The following is an 18,706-nucleotide window of genomic DNA, read 5'->3' as shown; positions in this document are numbered from 1 at the left end:
CTTGCCCCCTGAGCCATGGTTTCACTTCTCGCCTTGTTATCCATTCATCACCCACCCGGCCCAATCCCAACCCAATCAGTCACTTATCCAGCCCATACCTGTACCTCCACCAGAGATTCTTTAAGTATAGAGATATGCCAATGTAATAGGTTGCTATGGGCACCTAACATGACCAGGTTCCGGTCTGCCTAAAGGGGCGTGTCATAATGCTCCTAGCATTGAATAGAACAGTCAGAGATTCTTTAAGTATAGAGATATGCCAACATAATAGGTTTCTATGGGCACCTAACATGACCAGGTTCCGGTCTGCCTAAAGGGGCGTGTCATAATGCTCCTAGCATTGAATAGAACAGTCCTCAGGTCTGCCTAGGTCTGCCTAAAGGGGGACCCCCCCCTTGCAATAATAGAACCCGGAAACAATGGGCCAATGGAGCCTCTCTCTCTCTACTCTCTCTGGCCTAGGTCTGCCTAAAGGGGGATTTCCCCCCCAATAATAGAACCCGGAAACAATGGACCAATGGAACCTCTCTCTCTCTACTCTCTCTGCCTCCACCACCTATTCCACCCCTGCCCTTCATCAGACTGCCTGTCCCCAAACTGCAATACCCCAGTCCTATAGGCACACATGGCTAGATTGGCCATAAGGCAGACTGCTGATGATTGTGGCCTGCTCCTCCGCTCAATGTAGTGGTATCAGTCCTCATGCTGCAACAGCTGACCTTTCAGAGTCAGATTTAAATATTCAATTTGGCTGTTGTGGTCAAAATAGTGCATAATAGATGACTAAAAATGTTGTCACAGGCTTCATTGTGTCTTTCAATGCCTGGCTGACTGGTCTTGGCTAAAAATGCCCAGCCTGTTTTTTTAATCCCAGTCTTGCCCTGGTCCCACACTAAATAGCCTTGGTTGAAGAATCACTATTGTTGCAGGGACAGAATAAAGCTTTTAGAGTGAAGGACAGGCTGCACACCCAAACACATTCATGCATGCAATCACACACACACACACGCACACATGCAGGCGCGTACGGACGCACGCACACATGCACGCATGCAAAAACACACGCACCTTATCCCAATTTTTCCGTTGTATACATTTTTTTAACTTAATCTGGGTTGATAGAATTGTACTCTTTGTTATGCCTTATCACAGTTTTTCAATAGGATTTAGATTAGGGAATAAGTCTAAAGCACAAGATATTCACTTTTCTTTTATACAATCTCTTTAGCATTACGCCAACATTGAACTATATACGAACCAAAGACGATTTAAAATAAATTAAAAAAATAATTGAAAAAGAAAACTTGCCAGAAGTGTTTCAAACATATTGCAGTTATAAATAGTTTATTACCACACGGTTCAAGCAGTGGCTTCCAACAAATACATTTTTTCATCATGCTGGCATTCGACCAAAGTAAATTGAAGTACCCTGTCATAAACAATAGGCTACAGCTCAGAATCCTGGTAAACCAGCCAACACATCAATTAGCCAATAAGGAGGAGAGTTTTGGTCTGTGCTTGGACTCACAGTAGTAAGAGAACAAACTACTATGCTGAACCAAAGACCTCTGACGGTTCGTTGCAAGTCAGAGGCGTGCTCAGTCCCTTTAGAGAAATGTGAAAAAAGATGTGTTCTGGTGGGTGCTCTTTGGTTCAGGTACTTACTTTGTTTGTCCAAAGTTAGTTGAAAAGAAAAAAAATCTTCACCAAGGCACTCCAAGAAGTATAGTTAAAATGTTGTGTAATGACGTCCAGTAAGAACTAAAATTGCCATCTTCTTGGTGTGCCGTGGTGAATAATTTTTTTATTTTCAACTAACTTTGGACCTCTAACTGGTCCTTTGTGACACTGATTCCCATCTGTGTTAGAATGTCTTGCTGCTGCATATGACCCTTGTGGTTCAAGTTAATGCGTGTGCTTGATGTACATGAATGTGTGATATATGTGATGTACTGTATATACATTCGGACATTTTCATTTTCTGAAGGATTAATTTAATGTATCAATTTTCTTTGGGATTAATAAAATATCTCTTTTTTTCCTGGTCCTGAACCCCATCTGTGCTGGCACTTGTATCTGCATGCAATCCCTCTCGTGTCCTCCAAGTGAATGTGTGATGATGAATTTGTCTATGATGCATTATGTTAATTCACACCCTAATTCCCTTTGGGTTTAATTAAGCATTTCTATTTTTTTTGTCCTGATTCCCATTTGTGTTGGCACATGTATTAATAGAGATTTCTTTCCATCTGGGCTTGTATCACCACCACTTACCCTCTTATATCTAATGTCACCCTTGCAGACCAAGAAATTTAAGTACCCAAACAGCAACGCAAGAAGTGGGATGGAGCGTACCATCTTACCCCACTGATCTGCTGGTGTCCTCCTTCTCCTGAACCTGCATTTACAACTGAGACTTGAAATCGTGTGCACCTGCACGCGAGAGGGAATCAGACGTAACGAACGGTGTGTGTCGGCAGGATGGCGGACGGCGTTGCCTCCACCATGCTGTTCCCAAACTCCTCCACCACCCTCATCATCATGGCCGCCCCCACCAACACCAACCTCAACCTCAACGCCACAGGTAGGCCTGGAGTATGGACGAGCTGCGCAGCAAACAATGGGGTGTCAATATTTCAGAGTAAGCTTTACAAGAGTACAAGTACACTTTGAGAGTCACATTACTCTAGTGTGAAAATGGCCACTTTCTCCGCTGCTAGAGTAATGTGACTCTCAAAGTGTACTTGTACTCTTGTAAAGCTTACTTTTGACTAAAGCTTACTACTTTTTGTTGTGAAGTTTAGTGTGAAAATGGCCACTTTCTCCACTGCTGAACTTCACAACAACGTCAGCAGAAGTCATTGCAAAAGAACACTGACACTGACCATAGAGTGAAATTAAAACTTTTTGGAATATTTTTTACTGTGCAGGTATAGACGAGCTGCTGGGTAGCACCGCTACAGAAGATGATGCAGCAGAAGACCTCAGCGGCAGCGGCACCAGCTTCTACCGTCCCTTCTCAGTGTTCTCCGTGTTGGCCCTGACCCTCCTGGCCATGCTGGTGGTGGCCACGTTCGTCTGGAACCTGCTGGTCCTGGTCACCATCCTGCGCGTGCGCACCTTCCACCGTGTGCCCCACAACTTGGTGGCCTCCATGGCCATCTCGGACGTGATGGTGGCCGGCTTGGTCATGCCGCTCAGCCTGGTGCACGAGCTCAACGGACGCCGCTGGAAGCTCGGCAGGCTACTCTGCCAGGTGAATTAGACAGACCAGATAGCCTTCATTGTTGCATGATGATTACGAAGTACATTATGTTGTGTTAATTCAACATTGAGCCTGGCCATTGCTACTTTGCCAGGTGAATTAGACAGACCACATAGCCTTCATTGTTGCGTGATGATTACGAAGTACATTATGTTGTGTTAATTCAACATTGAGCCTGGCCATTGAGCAGACTACTCTGCCAGGTGAATTAGACAGACCAGATAGCCTTCATTGTTCCCTAATAATTACAAAGTACATTATGTTGTGTCAATTCAACATTGAGCCTGCTGCATGAGCTGCATGGACGCTGCTGGAAGCTGGTAGGCTTCTCTGGCAGGTAAATTAAATAGATAATTAGATGATTAGATGATAACATGATCATTAGATGATTCATTAGTTTAAAAATGCAGTGTTAATTCAACACTAAGGGAACTCTGGGACCAAATAGGCCTACAATCTGGAAGATTTTAAATCGACTCTTTAAGTGTTGAATAAACATTTCATTTTTATTAACTCTGTGATCTATATAGGCCTAGCCTTTTTGCTGTGCAGCTCTAGTGTCAGTATATAATAATGCAGCTCAAAGTTCTTTAACAGCCTGCTCTTTTCCAAAAGGCTTTATCCTTTTTCAAAAACATTCCCAAGTCATGTGTTTTTATTATGCTTCTCAGTCAAAATCAATGATATCACTGTTTTGTTGTTAAATTTGGTCGTAAAAATCAGATACAGTAACATTAACCCATATCCAGTTGCCTCGATGTTAGCTTCCAATCAAAATAGTTAAAGGGGCACAAGGTAGGATGACGTCGTTTGCACGGTGACCGTGGCATGCCTCTCTAAAAATCTACGGCGTAATGGAAAAAATGCTGTTCAAATAAACTTCAATAAATAAATAAATAACTTAAATAGAGTTTTTCATCACGGAATGCCAGAAGTTGATACAAATCTGAATACGGTACGTAAAGCGATTTTTCGTATAAAAAGTGTTTCCCACAAGACTCCTTCGGACCGCTCGGTCAAAAAGTTGCATTCAGGGTTTTCTGACAGCGGACCATGGAAGTGGTCGCGAGAGTCATCGTTCACTTACTAAAGATTCACTGAACAATCGGCTGACTCGGTACAATGATTAATTAAACTTTTAATCCTACCTGTAGCCCCTTTAAGTGGTCTATGAAAATTGCATTTTAAATAGCTTTATGGAACAAGCACTCAATCATTTTGTGTTGACTTTGTGTTTGACACTTTATAAAGCCATAAAAGCGTATTACTACACAGTAAAAAATGTGGTGCCAATTTAAGTCTTTAAGAGTCAGAATTAATCCCATTTCAGATAGCATTTGGTACCATTCAAAAATAGTGTAACTGTTGGCAATGACACTGGCAATGACTCTATCTAGAGTTGTATAGGCTGACTCTGCACTTTTGACACCCCATTTTTTACTGTGTACCAAGGCCTGGATCTCCTTCGATGTGCTGTGCTGCACGGCGAGCATCTGGAACGTCACCGCCATCGCCCTGGACCGCTACTGGTCCATCACGCGACACCTGGAGTACACGCTCAAGACGCGCAAACGCATCTCCAACGTGATGATCGCACTCACCTGGGTGCTGTCCTCCGTCATCTCGCTTTCGCCGCTCTTCGGCTGGGGAGAGACCTACTCGGAGGAGCACCTGGAATGCCAGGTGAGCACAGTGGGCAAAAGTAGAAATTACAGCCGTGGCCTAGTGGTTAAGGAGACAAGATCAGAGGATCAGGATCAGGCCTAGTGGATAAGGAGAAGAATCAGAGGATTGCAGGTTCGAATCCCACCCTTCCACTCCCTATCTCACTCCATGGCTGAGGTGCCCTTGAGCAAGGCACCTAACTCCACACTGCTCCAGGGACTGTAACCAATACCCTGTACTTAAAATATCCTGTACTTAAAAGTCAGTTTGAATGAAGGCGTCAGCTAAGTCTAATGGAATGTAAATTAGGAGTTCCCAGAAGAATTGTCAGTTTGCCACTGTGGAGGAACCCTTAAAAGTTTTCTGGGGAACTGATAAGTTCACAGAGGGACCCATACTGTAAACAAGTTGGATCTCGGAAGAACCTCTTTGAAAGTGTTTTTGAAGGCTCTTCAGAGAACATAGAAAACAAAAGGTTACATGAGGAAACTTGGATTGCCACTCAGAGGAACCTATGTACATGTGACAAATTGGATCTTGGAAGATCCTCAAGGTTTTCTTGGAGAGAATCAAGCAACCAAATGGTAATTTGAGGAAACTTTGATTGCCACTGTTGAAAAACCCCTATAGGCTCTCTAAGGCAATGTTTTTCAACTACTGTGCCGGGGAACACTAGTGTGCTGTGAGGGATCATCTGGCGTGCCGTGGCAAATTATAGAATGACTGTACATTGTTAACATTGCTCTAAGGAACCTTGGGGTTCTTTATTTTATGGTGTCTCTTTAGTGTAATGAAATGTACCACTATCAACATGGTCTGCAGGTGAGCCAGGACCCGTCCTACACCATCTTCTCCACCTTCGGGGCTTTCTACCTGCCACTCTGCGTGGTGCTCTTCGTCTACTGGAAGATCTATAAGGCCGCCAAGTTCCGCATCGGATCACGGAAGACCAACACCATCACGCCCATGGCAGAAGAGGTGGAGGTACGTGTTGGTGTCAAGCGTGGTGGTGGTGTTTGTGTTGGGTTTTGGGTTAGTTTTAGTGTTTGGGTTCGGGTTGAGGGACAAGTTCTGCATCAAGTTACGCAAAACCAACTCATGCCCTTGGTAGAGGTAGTTGAGGTATGAAATGTGTTTTTTGTGACTTTATTTATGATAAGACAGTGAAAGAGTGACAGGAAATGAGCAGGGAGAGAGAGATGGGTAGGTATCACCAAAGGACCGGAGCCAGAATCAAACCCGGGTCGCCGACGTAGCAGCCCAGTGCCCTATCATTAGAGCCACAGTAGGGCCGTACTACATGTGTTTGAGTGGGAATAGAGTTTGGGGTGGGTATGTTGATGGTAGAGATGCTAACGGCCATGGTGGTCGGTGTGGGGGTTGGGGAAGGTGTAGGGCAGTGGTCTCCAAATGGCGGTCCGTGGGCCAGATCCGGCCCGGGCATGGCAAACATTTGGCCCGCCATGAGGTTCAAGGATTCAAGGATTCAAGGATATTTATTTATCAAATTATTATGTACATAGAGACACTTTCGTGTCAATTGTATTGAAATGCATGGCCGGTGGAAAACAAGTGTGCAGAAGAAAGGTGAAGAAGAAATAAAATAAAAATTAAAGCCGCAAGCGGCGATGACGGGCCCTCGCACCTACGTTGCAGGGCCGGGGCATATTGCCAGCGCCCCATCACCATTTTTTGTTTGTCTAAGCCAGATACACAAAACTTACTTTCAAGCAACATGTATTATATGCATACATGTGTGCGTTTTAAAATGCCAAAAAAGTCAAAATATGTCACTTCCTGTTGGGCGTGGCCATATCGTTGTATGGACTTTATTTTGCGCCTTAGTGAGATACACATCTTAAAAAAACTCCCAAGTCTGTAGCTCAAAGTAGATGTTGGCCCCGCCCCTAAACGTGTTTGGGGGTGTGGCCTCAATTTCAGGCAAATACAAAAGTCAGTATTCATTATATGCATACATGTGTGCGTTTGCACGGTTTTAAAACACTCCAAACTGAAATGGTGGCCAACTTCCTGTTTTAAAATGACAAAAAAGTCAAAATATGTCACTTCCTGTTGGGCGTGGCCATATCGTTGCATGGACTTTATTGTGCGCCTTAGTGAGATACACAACTTTAAGAAACTCCCGAGTCTGTAGCTCAAAGTAGAAGTTGGCCCCGCCCCTAAACTTCCTGTTGGGCGTGGCCATATCGTTGTATGGACTTTATTATGCGCCGTAGTGAGATACACACCTTAAAAAAACTCCCGAGTCTGTAGTTCAAAGTATATGTTGGCCCCGGCCCTAAACGCATTTGGGGGCGTGGCCTCGTACCCGCGCTCCATCAGGGGTTAAGATTCTGCGTCTGACTAGTGGTGGGAATCTCCAATGTGTTTACCAAGTGGCGTAAGTGTCCGACCACCGGAAGAACCCAATTTATATACCCAAATTCATTGAGCCGCCATCTTGTCAAATTACGAGATATCAAAAATTCCTTTGCAATATATTATCGTCAATGCCTTGAGGTCATGTCCACCGAATATGAAGTCAATACGATGTACGGTGTAGGACAAGTACGTTAAAGTCCGAAACAAATGCCAAAAAATTCCAAAAAGTGCCAAAAAAGTCAAAATATCTCACTTCCTGTTGGGCGTGGCCATATCGTTGTATTGGACTTTATTATGCGCCTTAGTGAGATACACATTTTAAAAAAACTCCCGAGTCTCTAGCTCAAAGTATATGTTGGCCCCACCCCTAAACGCGTTTGGGGGCGTGGCGTCGTCCCCGTGTCCCATCAGGGGTTGATATTCGGTGCCTGAGTAGCGGTGGCTATCTCCGATCTGTGTACCAAGTGGCGTAAGTGTCCGAGCACCGGAAGTACCTGAAAAATGGCCCAACGTGGCTAAATACCAAGGGAGAATAATAATAATAATAATAATAATCCTTAGGAAAACAATAGGGCTTCGCACCGAGAGGGCGAAGGGCCACCGCGTGGCCCTTGCACTTCGGTGCTCGGGCCCTAATAAAAGGTGTGTGTGTGTGTGTGTGTGTGTGTGTGTGTGTGTGTGTGTGTGTGTGTGTGTGTGTGTGTGTGTTCAATCAAATGAATTAGGTTGGAACAAATGAAAATGCGCTGTCTGTGTGCTATCTGTGGTCATACGGTCAGGCGATTTGTTTGGCCCTCAGCCTTATTTGCGCTACACAATTTGGCCTTCGGGGAAAAATAATTGGAGACCACTGGTGTAGGGGACAGTATTCAGTGCTCAGTGTTGTCTCTGTTTGGAGGGGGCATTCTGAGGGCTGTGTCTTTTATGCTAGGGAGAGGGGTAAGGGTGGCACTGGGGATAAAGATGTGGATGGAGGCAGGGCCGACTAAGCATAAGTGATTTTTGAGTATGCTAAAGTGGAAAATAGAAAGTGTGTGTGCAGGTTGGATATAGACATACCCAGAGGCAATTCTAGGGTCAGGTGGGGCCCCAAGCGAAAACGCAAAAAAATGAGCATTTGAACCAAAATTTTAGAATTTAGAATTTAAATTTTTAGATTACTTTATTGGTACCCAAGGGTAGATTTGATTTGCAGTAACGTGAGCTTCGCTCATACAAAACATTCAGGACATAGGACACACATAACATTCAAGCAACCTACAATGAACATATGGATAATACCAAAAGTGACCTAGTGCATCCTATCAAAGAGACATGGTGTCACATAAAGTGACAGGGGTACTAAATAAGAATAGATTATTAAATATATGATAAAAAGGAGTATAAAATACATGATGAGAAGTAACTAGCTTGATAAATACCTAGTAAAATAAGACTCTTGTCTAAGGAATTAAAAACAGTAGAAACAGTGAAAAAACAGTTCAAGCAATAAATAACACAATCAGATAGGCCTACAGGGAATCATAGCCTGTGTTTGGACGCTCTATTATTAATTTCTCTAATTGCAGAGGGGACAAAGCTTCCTCTGAAACGCTTTGTTCGACAGGCAGGCAGGCTATATCTGTGGCCAGAGGGCAGAAGCTGGAACTCTTTATATAGTGGATGGGAGCCATCTTGTAAGATGGACTCAGCTATCCTCTGCAGCTGTCTATTGTAGAGGGCTTCAGGGTTAAGTTGAGGCTCTCCAATGAGCCTGCTGGACCACTTAACTATTTGGTTAAGGGAGTTTCTATTTTTCAGGGACAAATTGTTAAACCAACACACCAGGCAGAAAGATAAAATGGATTCAATAAAAGCATGATAAAAAAGAGTAAGTAATGTTCTGTCAATGTGGAAATAGGACAGTACTGTAGTAAAATGTGGGCTGTTAATCACTATCTATGGTCTTGGGGGCCCCAAGCGGCTGCCTGCCTTGCCTGGTGGCAAGATGCACCTCTGGACATACCCAGCATAAGCGATAGATTGATATAGGCTACTGCATATGTTAAAATCAATGAATACATTTTACATGAAACTAAGACATTATATTGTTTGGGAAAGGGGCAGGACATCCATCTCCCATGCAGTTGTATTGGCACATGTCTGTATGCTGGCTAGACTCCACATACATAGCCTACATACACAGCATACTACTGTCAGGTAAGGGAGCAGAATATAAGACTACTCTGCTCTTTCAATGCCGGTAGGAAAAAGCTGTGCCGTTACATTTTATTTGACATTGCTATTCATGATTGATGAGTACATTTCAAGTATTCAAGTTGAAGGTAAAAGCTCGCACATCCAAGCGTCTGACCTGGGAGTTACATTTCATACATTTCAAGTATCAACATTCTAGCATACTGTAGAATATGCCGAAAGAATGTAAAACCTCTGCCATTCATTTGTATTTTACACGTCAAGTCCTACAGGTAATGTACTACCTGTCTATCTTCTATCATTGAAAGGAACAGAACACTACTCTTCTCTTTCTAATGCTAATTAGAGCGCGCTCTGTCATTATGTCTCATTTGGCACTGCTAGGGCTTTTGCTGATGAGTACATTTCAAGTGCTGACGTCCTAGAATATACCACAGAATGTTAGACCTTTGCCATGCAATTGTATTTGGTGCTTGTGCATGGTGACTACAGTTCAAGTCATAACATACGTACAGAATTTCATTAGTGAAAGGAGCAGAGTATATGACTTTTACTGCACTCTTTTTAATGGCAGTAAGAAAAAGCTCCACCATTAAATTTTATTTGAGACACACTGCTACGAATGATTGATGAGTACATTTTATGAACTAAACAGTTTTTATCACCAGTGAAAGGTGGTTTATACAGTGTTTGACAGAAGTTAATACACTCTTCACATTTAGGTTTGGGGCTGCATAAATGCTGTCAACATGGGAAAGCTGCATTTCACCAAAAGAAACATACGCACATGTCAAACTGTGATGTGAGTTTGACAACTGAAGCAGATTGTGATCCTCTCTATGGGGTTTTAACATAGGGTGTACTCACTTTTGGGAGGTACATTTTGAGATACGAATGGCTGTATTTTGAATTTTTTGAGTGAACAATTAATTGAAGTGGTTCACTGTTGTACACTGGCTATACTGTTCATTTTGCCAAATTGAAATTTCTTTAATGTTGTCCCATGAAAAGGTATACTTACAAATCTGGAGAAATGTGAGGGGTGTACTCACTTCTGTGACACACTGTAAGACCTTCTCCTCATGGCAATAACAAATCCTCTCTACACCTCCCTTTATCTCCAAATTGTTTTCCATTCATGTGGTGTCTATTCAGATAGCCATCTTGTAGGTGGACAAAAGGTACTGCCTGTTCTTATTAATATCAATAGAGGACTTAATGCAGACTTTGAGGTCTTTCCATCTTAATCTTTTAAGATGTCAGATTCAAGTGTATCCCTTCCTGCAAATCCTCTTCTAAAAGCTTGTTTTTGCCAAAAATGGTAATGGTCAATCCTGCGTAAGACTGAAGCGATGCTGTTATCCTGTAGTTGAGCTTTTTCAGTGGACAGTGAGTTGAACCGACAGCGGGCCCATCTGCACCTAAGGGCTGCACCATCAGCGATGGACATCCCGGGCTCAGAATGTAAAAAACAGTGGTGTAGTCTACGTAGAACGCAGGTATACACAGTATACCCACCTCAAAATGTCAGGGATTTCAGTATACCCACCTAAAATTGATTGATTCTGTATTTAGAATAGCACAGTATACCCACTTCAAAAATGCTCAAATATACAGTATACCCACTTAAAAAAATAGACTACACCACTGGTAAAAACCCTGCCACAAATTAGCTCCAGCCAATATGATGAACCAGCTGTTACTAACAGCCTCATCCCTACAGTCAGGTTGATGAGCTTAATTAGTGAAATCACCTGTTTGGAGCATAGGCAGAAGGAATATCTGGCAGAACTTTTACTTTTTCTATCCAGTTTACCAATGCCAGTCTGCCCCTGTACAGTACGGCATCCTCATTGTAAACTTGTCGAGTCGTCTGTGCTATAGGGATGACATATTACATATGGTCTCCTTGTGACTTGGCCTATTGCCCAGACCCATTTTACAGTGCATGGCTTCATAAATTAAGGCAACAACCACAACACAATATGCTGTCAACATGCACACACACACACACACACACACACACACACACACACACACACACACACACACACACACACACACACACACACACACACACACACACACACACACACACACACACACACACACACACACAAACACACACACCAGCACACACGCATGAAAGCACACAAACACACACTAACACACAGACATATACACATGCATGCACGCACGCACGCAGGTACGCACGCACAAACACACACACACGCACACACACACACACACACACACACAGTGTTTTTGGCCGTGTCTAATTATGGGGTAGGTGCATGTGTAAGATTACATGTAAAGTTACATCACCTCCCACCCCCCATTGACAGCTCTCTGTTTAAGACATTCTTGTCAATATTGACTGGTGATCTCTGCAGAGCAGTACTCAACACATGCTGTTTGGAACTGTGTGTGTGTGTGTGTTTGTGCGTGTGTCTCTGTGTGTGTGTGTGTGTGTGTGTGTGTGTGTGTGTGTGTGTGTGTGTGTGTGTGTGTGTGTGTGTGTGTGTGTGTGTGTGTGTGTGTGTGTGTGTGTGTGTGTTCTGGACTGCTCCTTGTAGTCAGGGGGAGGGATGACTCGTCTCATCAACACTAATGTATTCAGACATGTCATTAAGACCCCATTCTACTCCGCTGACCAACCCACTGCCCACCATCCAACACACACACACACACACACACACACACACGTGCGCACACACACACACACACACACACACACACACACACACACACACACACACACACACACACACACACACACACACACACACACACACACACACTACCCCCGCCAATCTTCTGCTAACAATCATGTCTTCCATTCTCTCTCTCTCTCTCTCTCTCTCTATATATATATATATATATATATATATATATATATATATTTCTCTCCATCTCTCACTCTGATAACCTCCTCCACTCTATCTATCTATCTATCTATCTATCTATCTATCTATCTATCTATCTATCTATCTATCTATCTATCTATCTATCTATCTATCTATCTATCTATCTATTTTTGTTAACAATATCCTCCACTCTCTCTTCTCTCTCTCCCTCTCCATCTTGCTCTCTCTCTCTCTCTCTCTCTCTCTGTCTCTCTCTCTCTCTCTCTCTCTCTCTCTCTGACCGCCCCTCCATCCTCCCCTTTCTCCGGCTAACAATCTTCTCCTCCATTCTCTATTTCCACTCTTCCAGTCAGTCACGCCATGGCAACCAATCATTTCCCCATTGTAAGTCTTCCTTTTTTCTCCCATACATTTCTTTGCTCTCCGCTCAATTAAAGAAAGGAAGAACATACCTGCCGGGGAAGGGTGGCGCATGCATCTCTAGGCAACCCATTTCACAATTACCAGTCAGGCTATTTTAGGAAACAGGGAAACAAACACCTTGATAAGTCATCAGACATGTTGTCCCACTGTGGGAGGGTGGTGGAGGACAGGGCAGTGGAGAGGAGAGGGGGGGGGGGGATTTCTTCCCATAGATGGATGGGGAACGTGTCGCAGAATGTTAATTCTGAACTATGCCCAATTACGGCTGGAGACAGGAAGTGCACAGGAACACAGGAAGGAAGGAGGATAATGTCATCCGCTCACGTCTACTCCAAGGGAGGCAACATTTGAAGTTGATTAATCACCTTCACAAGTGAGCCGATTGCTTAAATGAGTCATCAGCAGACGAGCAATGATTCTCCCCTGACCATTTCCGCCGACTGTGGGGATAAAATGAGCAAAATCTGATGGATGGCCCCAACGAATATCAACGAATGTCAATGAATATCGGAATAAACATGCCATTTCAAAATCTTGAGTTTATCTACCTCATTAGACATGTGAGGGGGCAAGCGGGCGGGTGAAACATTTTCATAGTGAACTATTAGGTGAAGTATACAGTGAATGAATGGATGAAAAGTCTAGACAGAGCCAGAGAGTTTTAGGGGGGAAAGGAAGAGGAATGAAAATTAAATGTGAGAATGAAATAATGTACTTCAGGACTGCTTGTTTTCCAGTGAAAAATAATTAGAACTACACACACACTTGTTTCAGAACACATTACACGGTTTACTTCAGGTAACACAAGAGGTACAGCTCTCTCTCTCTCCATCCCTCTCTCTTGCTCTTGCTATCTCTCTCGCTCGCTCGCTCTCTCTCTCTCTCGCTCGCTCGCTCTCTCTCTCTCTCTCTCTATGAGGGAATGTTTGGCAGTGGAGTGGGAGTTCTGTTCTTTGTGCGCGTCTCCGTTATTACGCTGCTTTGTGTGCTCGAGGTACCCAAGGACGCCACATCAAAAAGAAAAGTGTCCGAGGACCTCAGAGTCGTGACTGATTGTCAAAGCCCATTTCTAAGCACTGTACTGTGCTGCCCCGTAGTGCACTCTCAACTTTTTTTAATTTCCTGACAAGTAGGTCATTTTTCTTTCAAATGTCCCTTGCTGAAGTCCTATGCACACCAGGTACACGTAAGACGAGTGTCATTAGAAAGGTACTTGAAGCACTATCAAAATCGTCTACTACTAACGTTTACAATGTGTACTATACATTTGGCAAACAGAAGTTGGTAAAGCTGCACAACCCAAAAACAAAGCTTTAGCAATAGCAAAAAAATGCTCTATTGTTGTATGATGTCTCCACGTTCTTTCAGTAGAACATTGTATAGGGCCAAGATATTTTCACAGGGGTAAAAGCATAACAGCTCTGTTTGGCCTGCCTTAGCTTTTATGCTCCTCTGCTCCTTGCTACCTACACACCACTATACAGAATCCATTGGTGATTTATCGCTCGTAAACTGTAAAGTCTCCTTGGACTTACTGACCTTTCAGCAGTTCGGTTCTTTTCTGGCTTGTGTGTGTGTGTGTGTGTGTGTGTGTGTGTGTGTGTGTGTGTGTGTGTGTGTGTGTGTGTGTGTGTGTGTGTGTGTGTGTGTGTGTGTGTGTGTGTGTGTGTGTGTGTGTTTGTGTGTCTGAGATTGTGTGTGTGTGTGTGTCTGTGTGTGTGTGTGTGTGTGTCTGTGTCTGTGTCTGTGTCTGTGTGTTACTGTGTGTGTGTGTACGTGCACACCTGTATGTGCGTCTGTGTGTATGTGCGTGTGTACACATGTGTGAGTTTCTTTCTGGGGGTTTAAGCACTACTATTGTAAGGCATTGCCACAGAGGGAATAGACTGCAGCCTAGCTTGTTATCGGCCGGGAAAGAGCAGTTGTTAGTTTGGCCCTGCTGGTCTCCCAGGGGCATGCTGAACAGAAGGAGCCCAAGCTCAGGCTTTCTCCATACCAACCAACCATCCATCCATCCATGCTGTCAATTTTGCAGTGTTAATTCAACACTCAGAGAGTCAATTTAACATCTTATAACACAGTTTAACATCTTCTTTTAACATCTTAACATCAATTTAACATCTTCTTTTAACATCTTAACACCAATTTAACATCTTCGTTTATTCAGTTCCAGTGTACTCTCTAAGTGTCGATTTAACACACGATTTCTATTCCCATTAGCTCAACTCTTTGAAAGTGCTACTATTACATTACATTGTATTCAACAGACACTGCTACCCAAAGTATCTTATAAAAGAGAACATAAACAGGAATATGAGTGTGGGAAACACTGTACAGTGTGCAGCACTTTACAGAATAACGAAAAACAAAGCACAGAATTTATACAAAGTGGGAGGTGATTATGATTACATGGAAAAATCAGAGAGCCAGAGAAATTCTGCCCACTTTGTGTGTGTGTGTGTGTGTGTGTGTGTGTGTGTGTGTGTGTGTGTGTGTGTGTGTGTGTGTGTGTGTGTGTGTGTGTGTGTGTGTGTGTGTGTGTGTGTGTGTGTGTGTGTGTGTGTGTGTGTGTGAGCGTGCACTCGCATTATGTGCACACATGTGCATGTGTGTGTCTGTCTGTGATTGTTTTTGGTGTGTGGGCATGCATGTGTGAAGGGGTTTACTCATTGTGGAAGCTGGTTGTGATTACATGCTCTTGTCATCAGGAATACTTTGCTGCATCAACGAGTAGTCATGACCTCGGCAAGGATTGAACATTTTACCTGCTTCTCTGATTTCATTTTGCCCTTTTACATGCACTCTCACGTTTCCTCTTTCTCTCTGCATCTCTGTCTGTCTGTCTGTCTGTCTGTCTGTCTGTCTGTCTGTCTGTCTGTCTGTCTGTCTGTCTGTCTGTCTCTCTCTCTCTCTCTCTTTCTTTCTTTCACGAATGGAACAGCAAGTGATGCAGCCCAGGCGGCCTTGACTGATTTAGAACAAAGGTTTATACTGTCACTCATCAAACCACTTGCTCACAGACAACCTGCACCCCCCTCTCTCATACACACACACACACACGCACGCACGCACGCACGCACGCACGCACACACACACACACACACACACGCACGCACGCACGCACGCACGCACGCACGCACGCACGCACGCACACACACACACACACACACTTTTTCTGTCACACACATACATATGTTCTGTCTGTCTCTCTGTCTCACACAAAATTCTCTCTTTCTCTGTCTCTCTGTTTGTCTCTCTCTCTCTCTCTCTCTCTCTCTCTCTCTCTCTCTCTCTCTCTCTCTCTCTCTCTCTCTCTCTCTCTCTCGTCCCTTCTATCATCCCATCACTCAGTCTCTCATCAGGAACATCTGGTTCCTCTTCTCCTTTCTTCTTCCTCTCCACTGCAGTCTTTTTGTTCTATCATTAACTCTCCGCTGCAGTTCCTGTGACCGTCCCCCACCTCAAGGAGTGACTCAAACACCAGATAGGCTACAATGGGGCGATGTCTCACTTATTGTTAAAAGGTCAGCCTGAGCCTGTAAAATGGCAAAAGTGGACAGGAGGACAAAGATTGTAATGCGCCTCTGTAAACGCCAGGGTTTTTGTGGACAGTTTTACAGAAAGGGCAGAGCGTATGAATCAGTTATTGGTCTGGCAGGGCACAATAGAAGACACTCTGACACCAATATTGTTCGCCGAATTGGAAAGGAAGTTCCAGTGAAGGCAGGTGGACGAGACAACCATTGTGGATTCAATAGAGGCTACGGAAGCTGACAGCAACTGCAGAACAGAAATGAAACAGAACTATTAGAACTGGGGGGGGATGGGGGGGGGGGTAGTTCACCAGTCGGAGAGTGCACTTGAAGTATTTGACAATTTTTCATTTGTGCTGAGAGGAACCAAGTCTGTTGCAATGACGTTTTTTGGGCTTACTATTATTTTCTCTCTTTGTGTTTCTTTTCTTTTCTCCTCTCCTATTCTCAATTCTCCTGTCTTGTTTTCATCTTTTAACTTTTCTTTCTTTCTATCTCCATTCCTCCCCTCTCCTCTATTCTCTTGTTCTCCTTTACTCTTGAGTCCTCCTCTCCTCTCCTCTCCTCCTCCTCTACTCCCCTTTTTCTCACTTCTCATATTTTCTCTTATCCTCCCCTCTTATTGTCCTCTTTTCTTCTTCTCCTTTCATCCCTCTCTCCTGTCCTTTCATCTGTTCATCTCATCTCCTTCAATCCTCCGTTCGGTTTTGTTTCATCCCTCCTGCCCTCCTCTCCACCTTTCTCTTCCTCTTCTGTCTCCTCTCCTCTGCTTCTCCTCTCCTCTCTCATACTCCCATCTTTTCATCCTTCTCCTTTTTTCATCCCCATTCCTCCTATCCCCATTCCTCTTCTCTCTCTTTTCATCTCCTCTTCTCCTCACTCTCCTCTCCTGTTCTCCTCCTCCATATCTTCCCTGCCCTCTCCCCCTCTTTCCCTTTCCTCTTCTCCACTTGTTTACCCTTTGCTCTTCCATTTTCCTTTCCTCCCCTCTTCCTCTCCTGTCCTCCCTCTCTCCTCTTCCTCTGTCTACCTACTCATATCTCCTCTCTACTCTTCCTCTTCCGCCACTCCTCTCCTCTCCTTCCCTTCCCTCTTTTCTTCATTCTCTCTCCTCTCTTCCTTTTCCTCCGCTTTCTCTTCCTCTTCCTCCTTCCACCTCCTCTTCCCCCTCTCCTCCTCATATCTTTCTCCTCTTCCTCTTTTTCATCCTCCACTCCTGCCCTCCCTTTTGTTGTCATATCTCCCCTCTTCCTCCCTCTCTCCTCCTCATATCTCCTCTCCCCTCTTCATCCCTCTCTCCTCCTCCCCCTCTCCTCCTCATATCTCCCCTCTTCCTCCCTCTCTCCTCCTCCCCCTCTCCTCCTCATATCTCTCCTCTCCCCTCTCCTCCCCTCTCCCCTCCCCTCTCCTCCTCCTCCTCCCTCCTGTCTCCCAGGTGAAGGAGGCGGAGCGGCAGCCCCAGATGGCCTTCGCGGCGCGCCACGCCACCGTGTCCTTCCAGGCGGACGGCGAGACGTGGCGCGAGCAGAAGGAGCGGCGGGCGGCCCTGATGGTGGGCATCCTGATCGGCGTCTTCGTGCTGTGCTGGATCCCATTCTTCCTCACCGAGCTCGTCATCCCGCTCTGCTCCTGCGACATCCCGCCCATCTGGAAGAGCGTCTTCCTCTGGCTCGGGTACTCCAACTCCTTCTTCAACCCGCTCATCTACACGGCGTTCAACAAGAACTACAACAACGCTTTCCGCAACCTCTTCACCTGGCAACGCTGAATGAGAGAGGGCAGGCCAAGGGCGCCGGAACGAGTTTTAAAGTGGCAGTGCAGTTATTTTCCGCTTCATTCTTTATTTCTAAACAATGTTACTGCTGCTGCAGTACACTCATTTGTCTGCAGTAAAAGCTGAGGAAGCCTCATTTAGGGAGCCCAAAGGTGGGGATGCCAATGCACCACTGCATCCCCCTTTCTGGCACCTATAAGGCAGACAGAAGAGGAGAGGCAATGGAGACTGGGGATGGAGGAATAGGGAGACACTGGAGAAATGCAGAGAGAGAGAGAGAGAGAGAGAGAGAGAGAGAGAGAGAGAGAGAGAGAGAGAGAGAGAGACACACACACAGGAGGTTTCACAAAGGACAGGGGACCGAAAATACCAGTGCTGATTCACATGTTCTTAGGAAAGACTTTCTTCTGTGAACAAGTTCTTCAGTCCTAACTGTAAATGTTTTTTGAAGAATGATGGACAACTACGCCGGTGCTGTTCCCAGCCCCTTAGTGCCCCTAATGTATAGGTCGATGTTTGCCAGAAAATAAATCAAACTGTTGCAGAAAACAGAAACCGAAAATTTGTGCATTGTAACATTGGCCTGGGAAATCCAATGCTG

At 44.6% G+C, this 18,706-nt stretch overlaps 1 protein-coding gene across 1 annotated transcript; it reads left to right on the top strand.

The window, feature by feature from the left end:
• Positions 1-2,541: 2,541 nt before the first annotated feature.
• Positions 2,542-18,099, top strand: htr5ab (5-hydroxytryptamine (serotonin) receptor 5A, genome duplicate b). Its single transcript, XM_063206292.1, has 5 exons — positions 2,542-2,584; positions 2,931-3,256; positions 4,718-4,948; positions 5,753-5,914; positions 17,767-18,099. The coding sequence occupies exons 1-5, from the start codon at positions 2,542-2,544 to the stop codon at positions 18,097-18,099; spliced, it is 1,095 nt and encodes a 364-aa protein (XP_063062362.1).
• The last annotated feature ends 607 nt before the right edge of the window (positions 18,100-18,706 follow it).

This window comes from Engraulis encrasicolus, chromosome 9 (assembly GCF_034702125.1).
Source record: "Engraulis encrasicolus isolate BLACKSEA-1 chromosome 9, IST_EnEncr_1.0, whole genome shotgun sequence".
Classification (NCBI taxonomy): domain Eukaryota; kingdom Metazoa; phylum Chordata; class Actinopteri; order Clupeiformes; family Engraulidae; genus Engraulis; species Engraulis encrasicolus.
This window is presented reverse-complemented; position numbering and strand designations above follow the sequence as displayed.

Bases quoted from the DNA above. Each gene is read 5' to 3' on its own strand.
- htr5ab (XM_063206292.1), top strand. From the start codon at position 2,542: ATGGCCGCCCCCACCAACACCAACCTCAACCTCAACGCCACAG. The intron at 2,585-2,930 runs GTAGGCCTGGAG...TTTACTGTGCAG, and splicing joins CCTCAACCTCAACGCCACAG to GTATAGACGAGCTGCTGGGT. The intron at 5,915-17,766 runs GTACGTGTTGGT...CCTGTCTCCCAG, and splicing joins CCATGGCAGAAGAGGTGGAG to GTGAAGGAGGCGGAGCGGCA.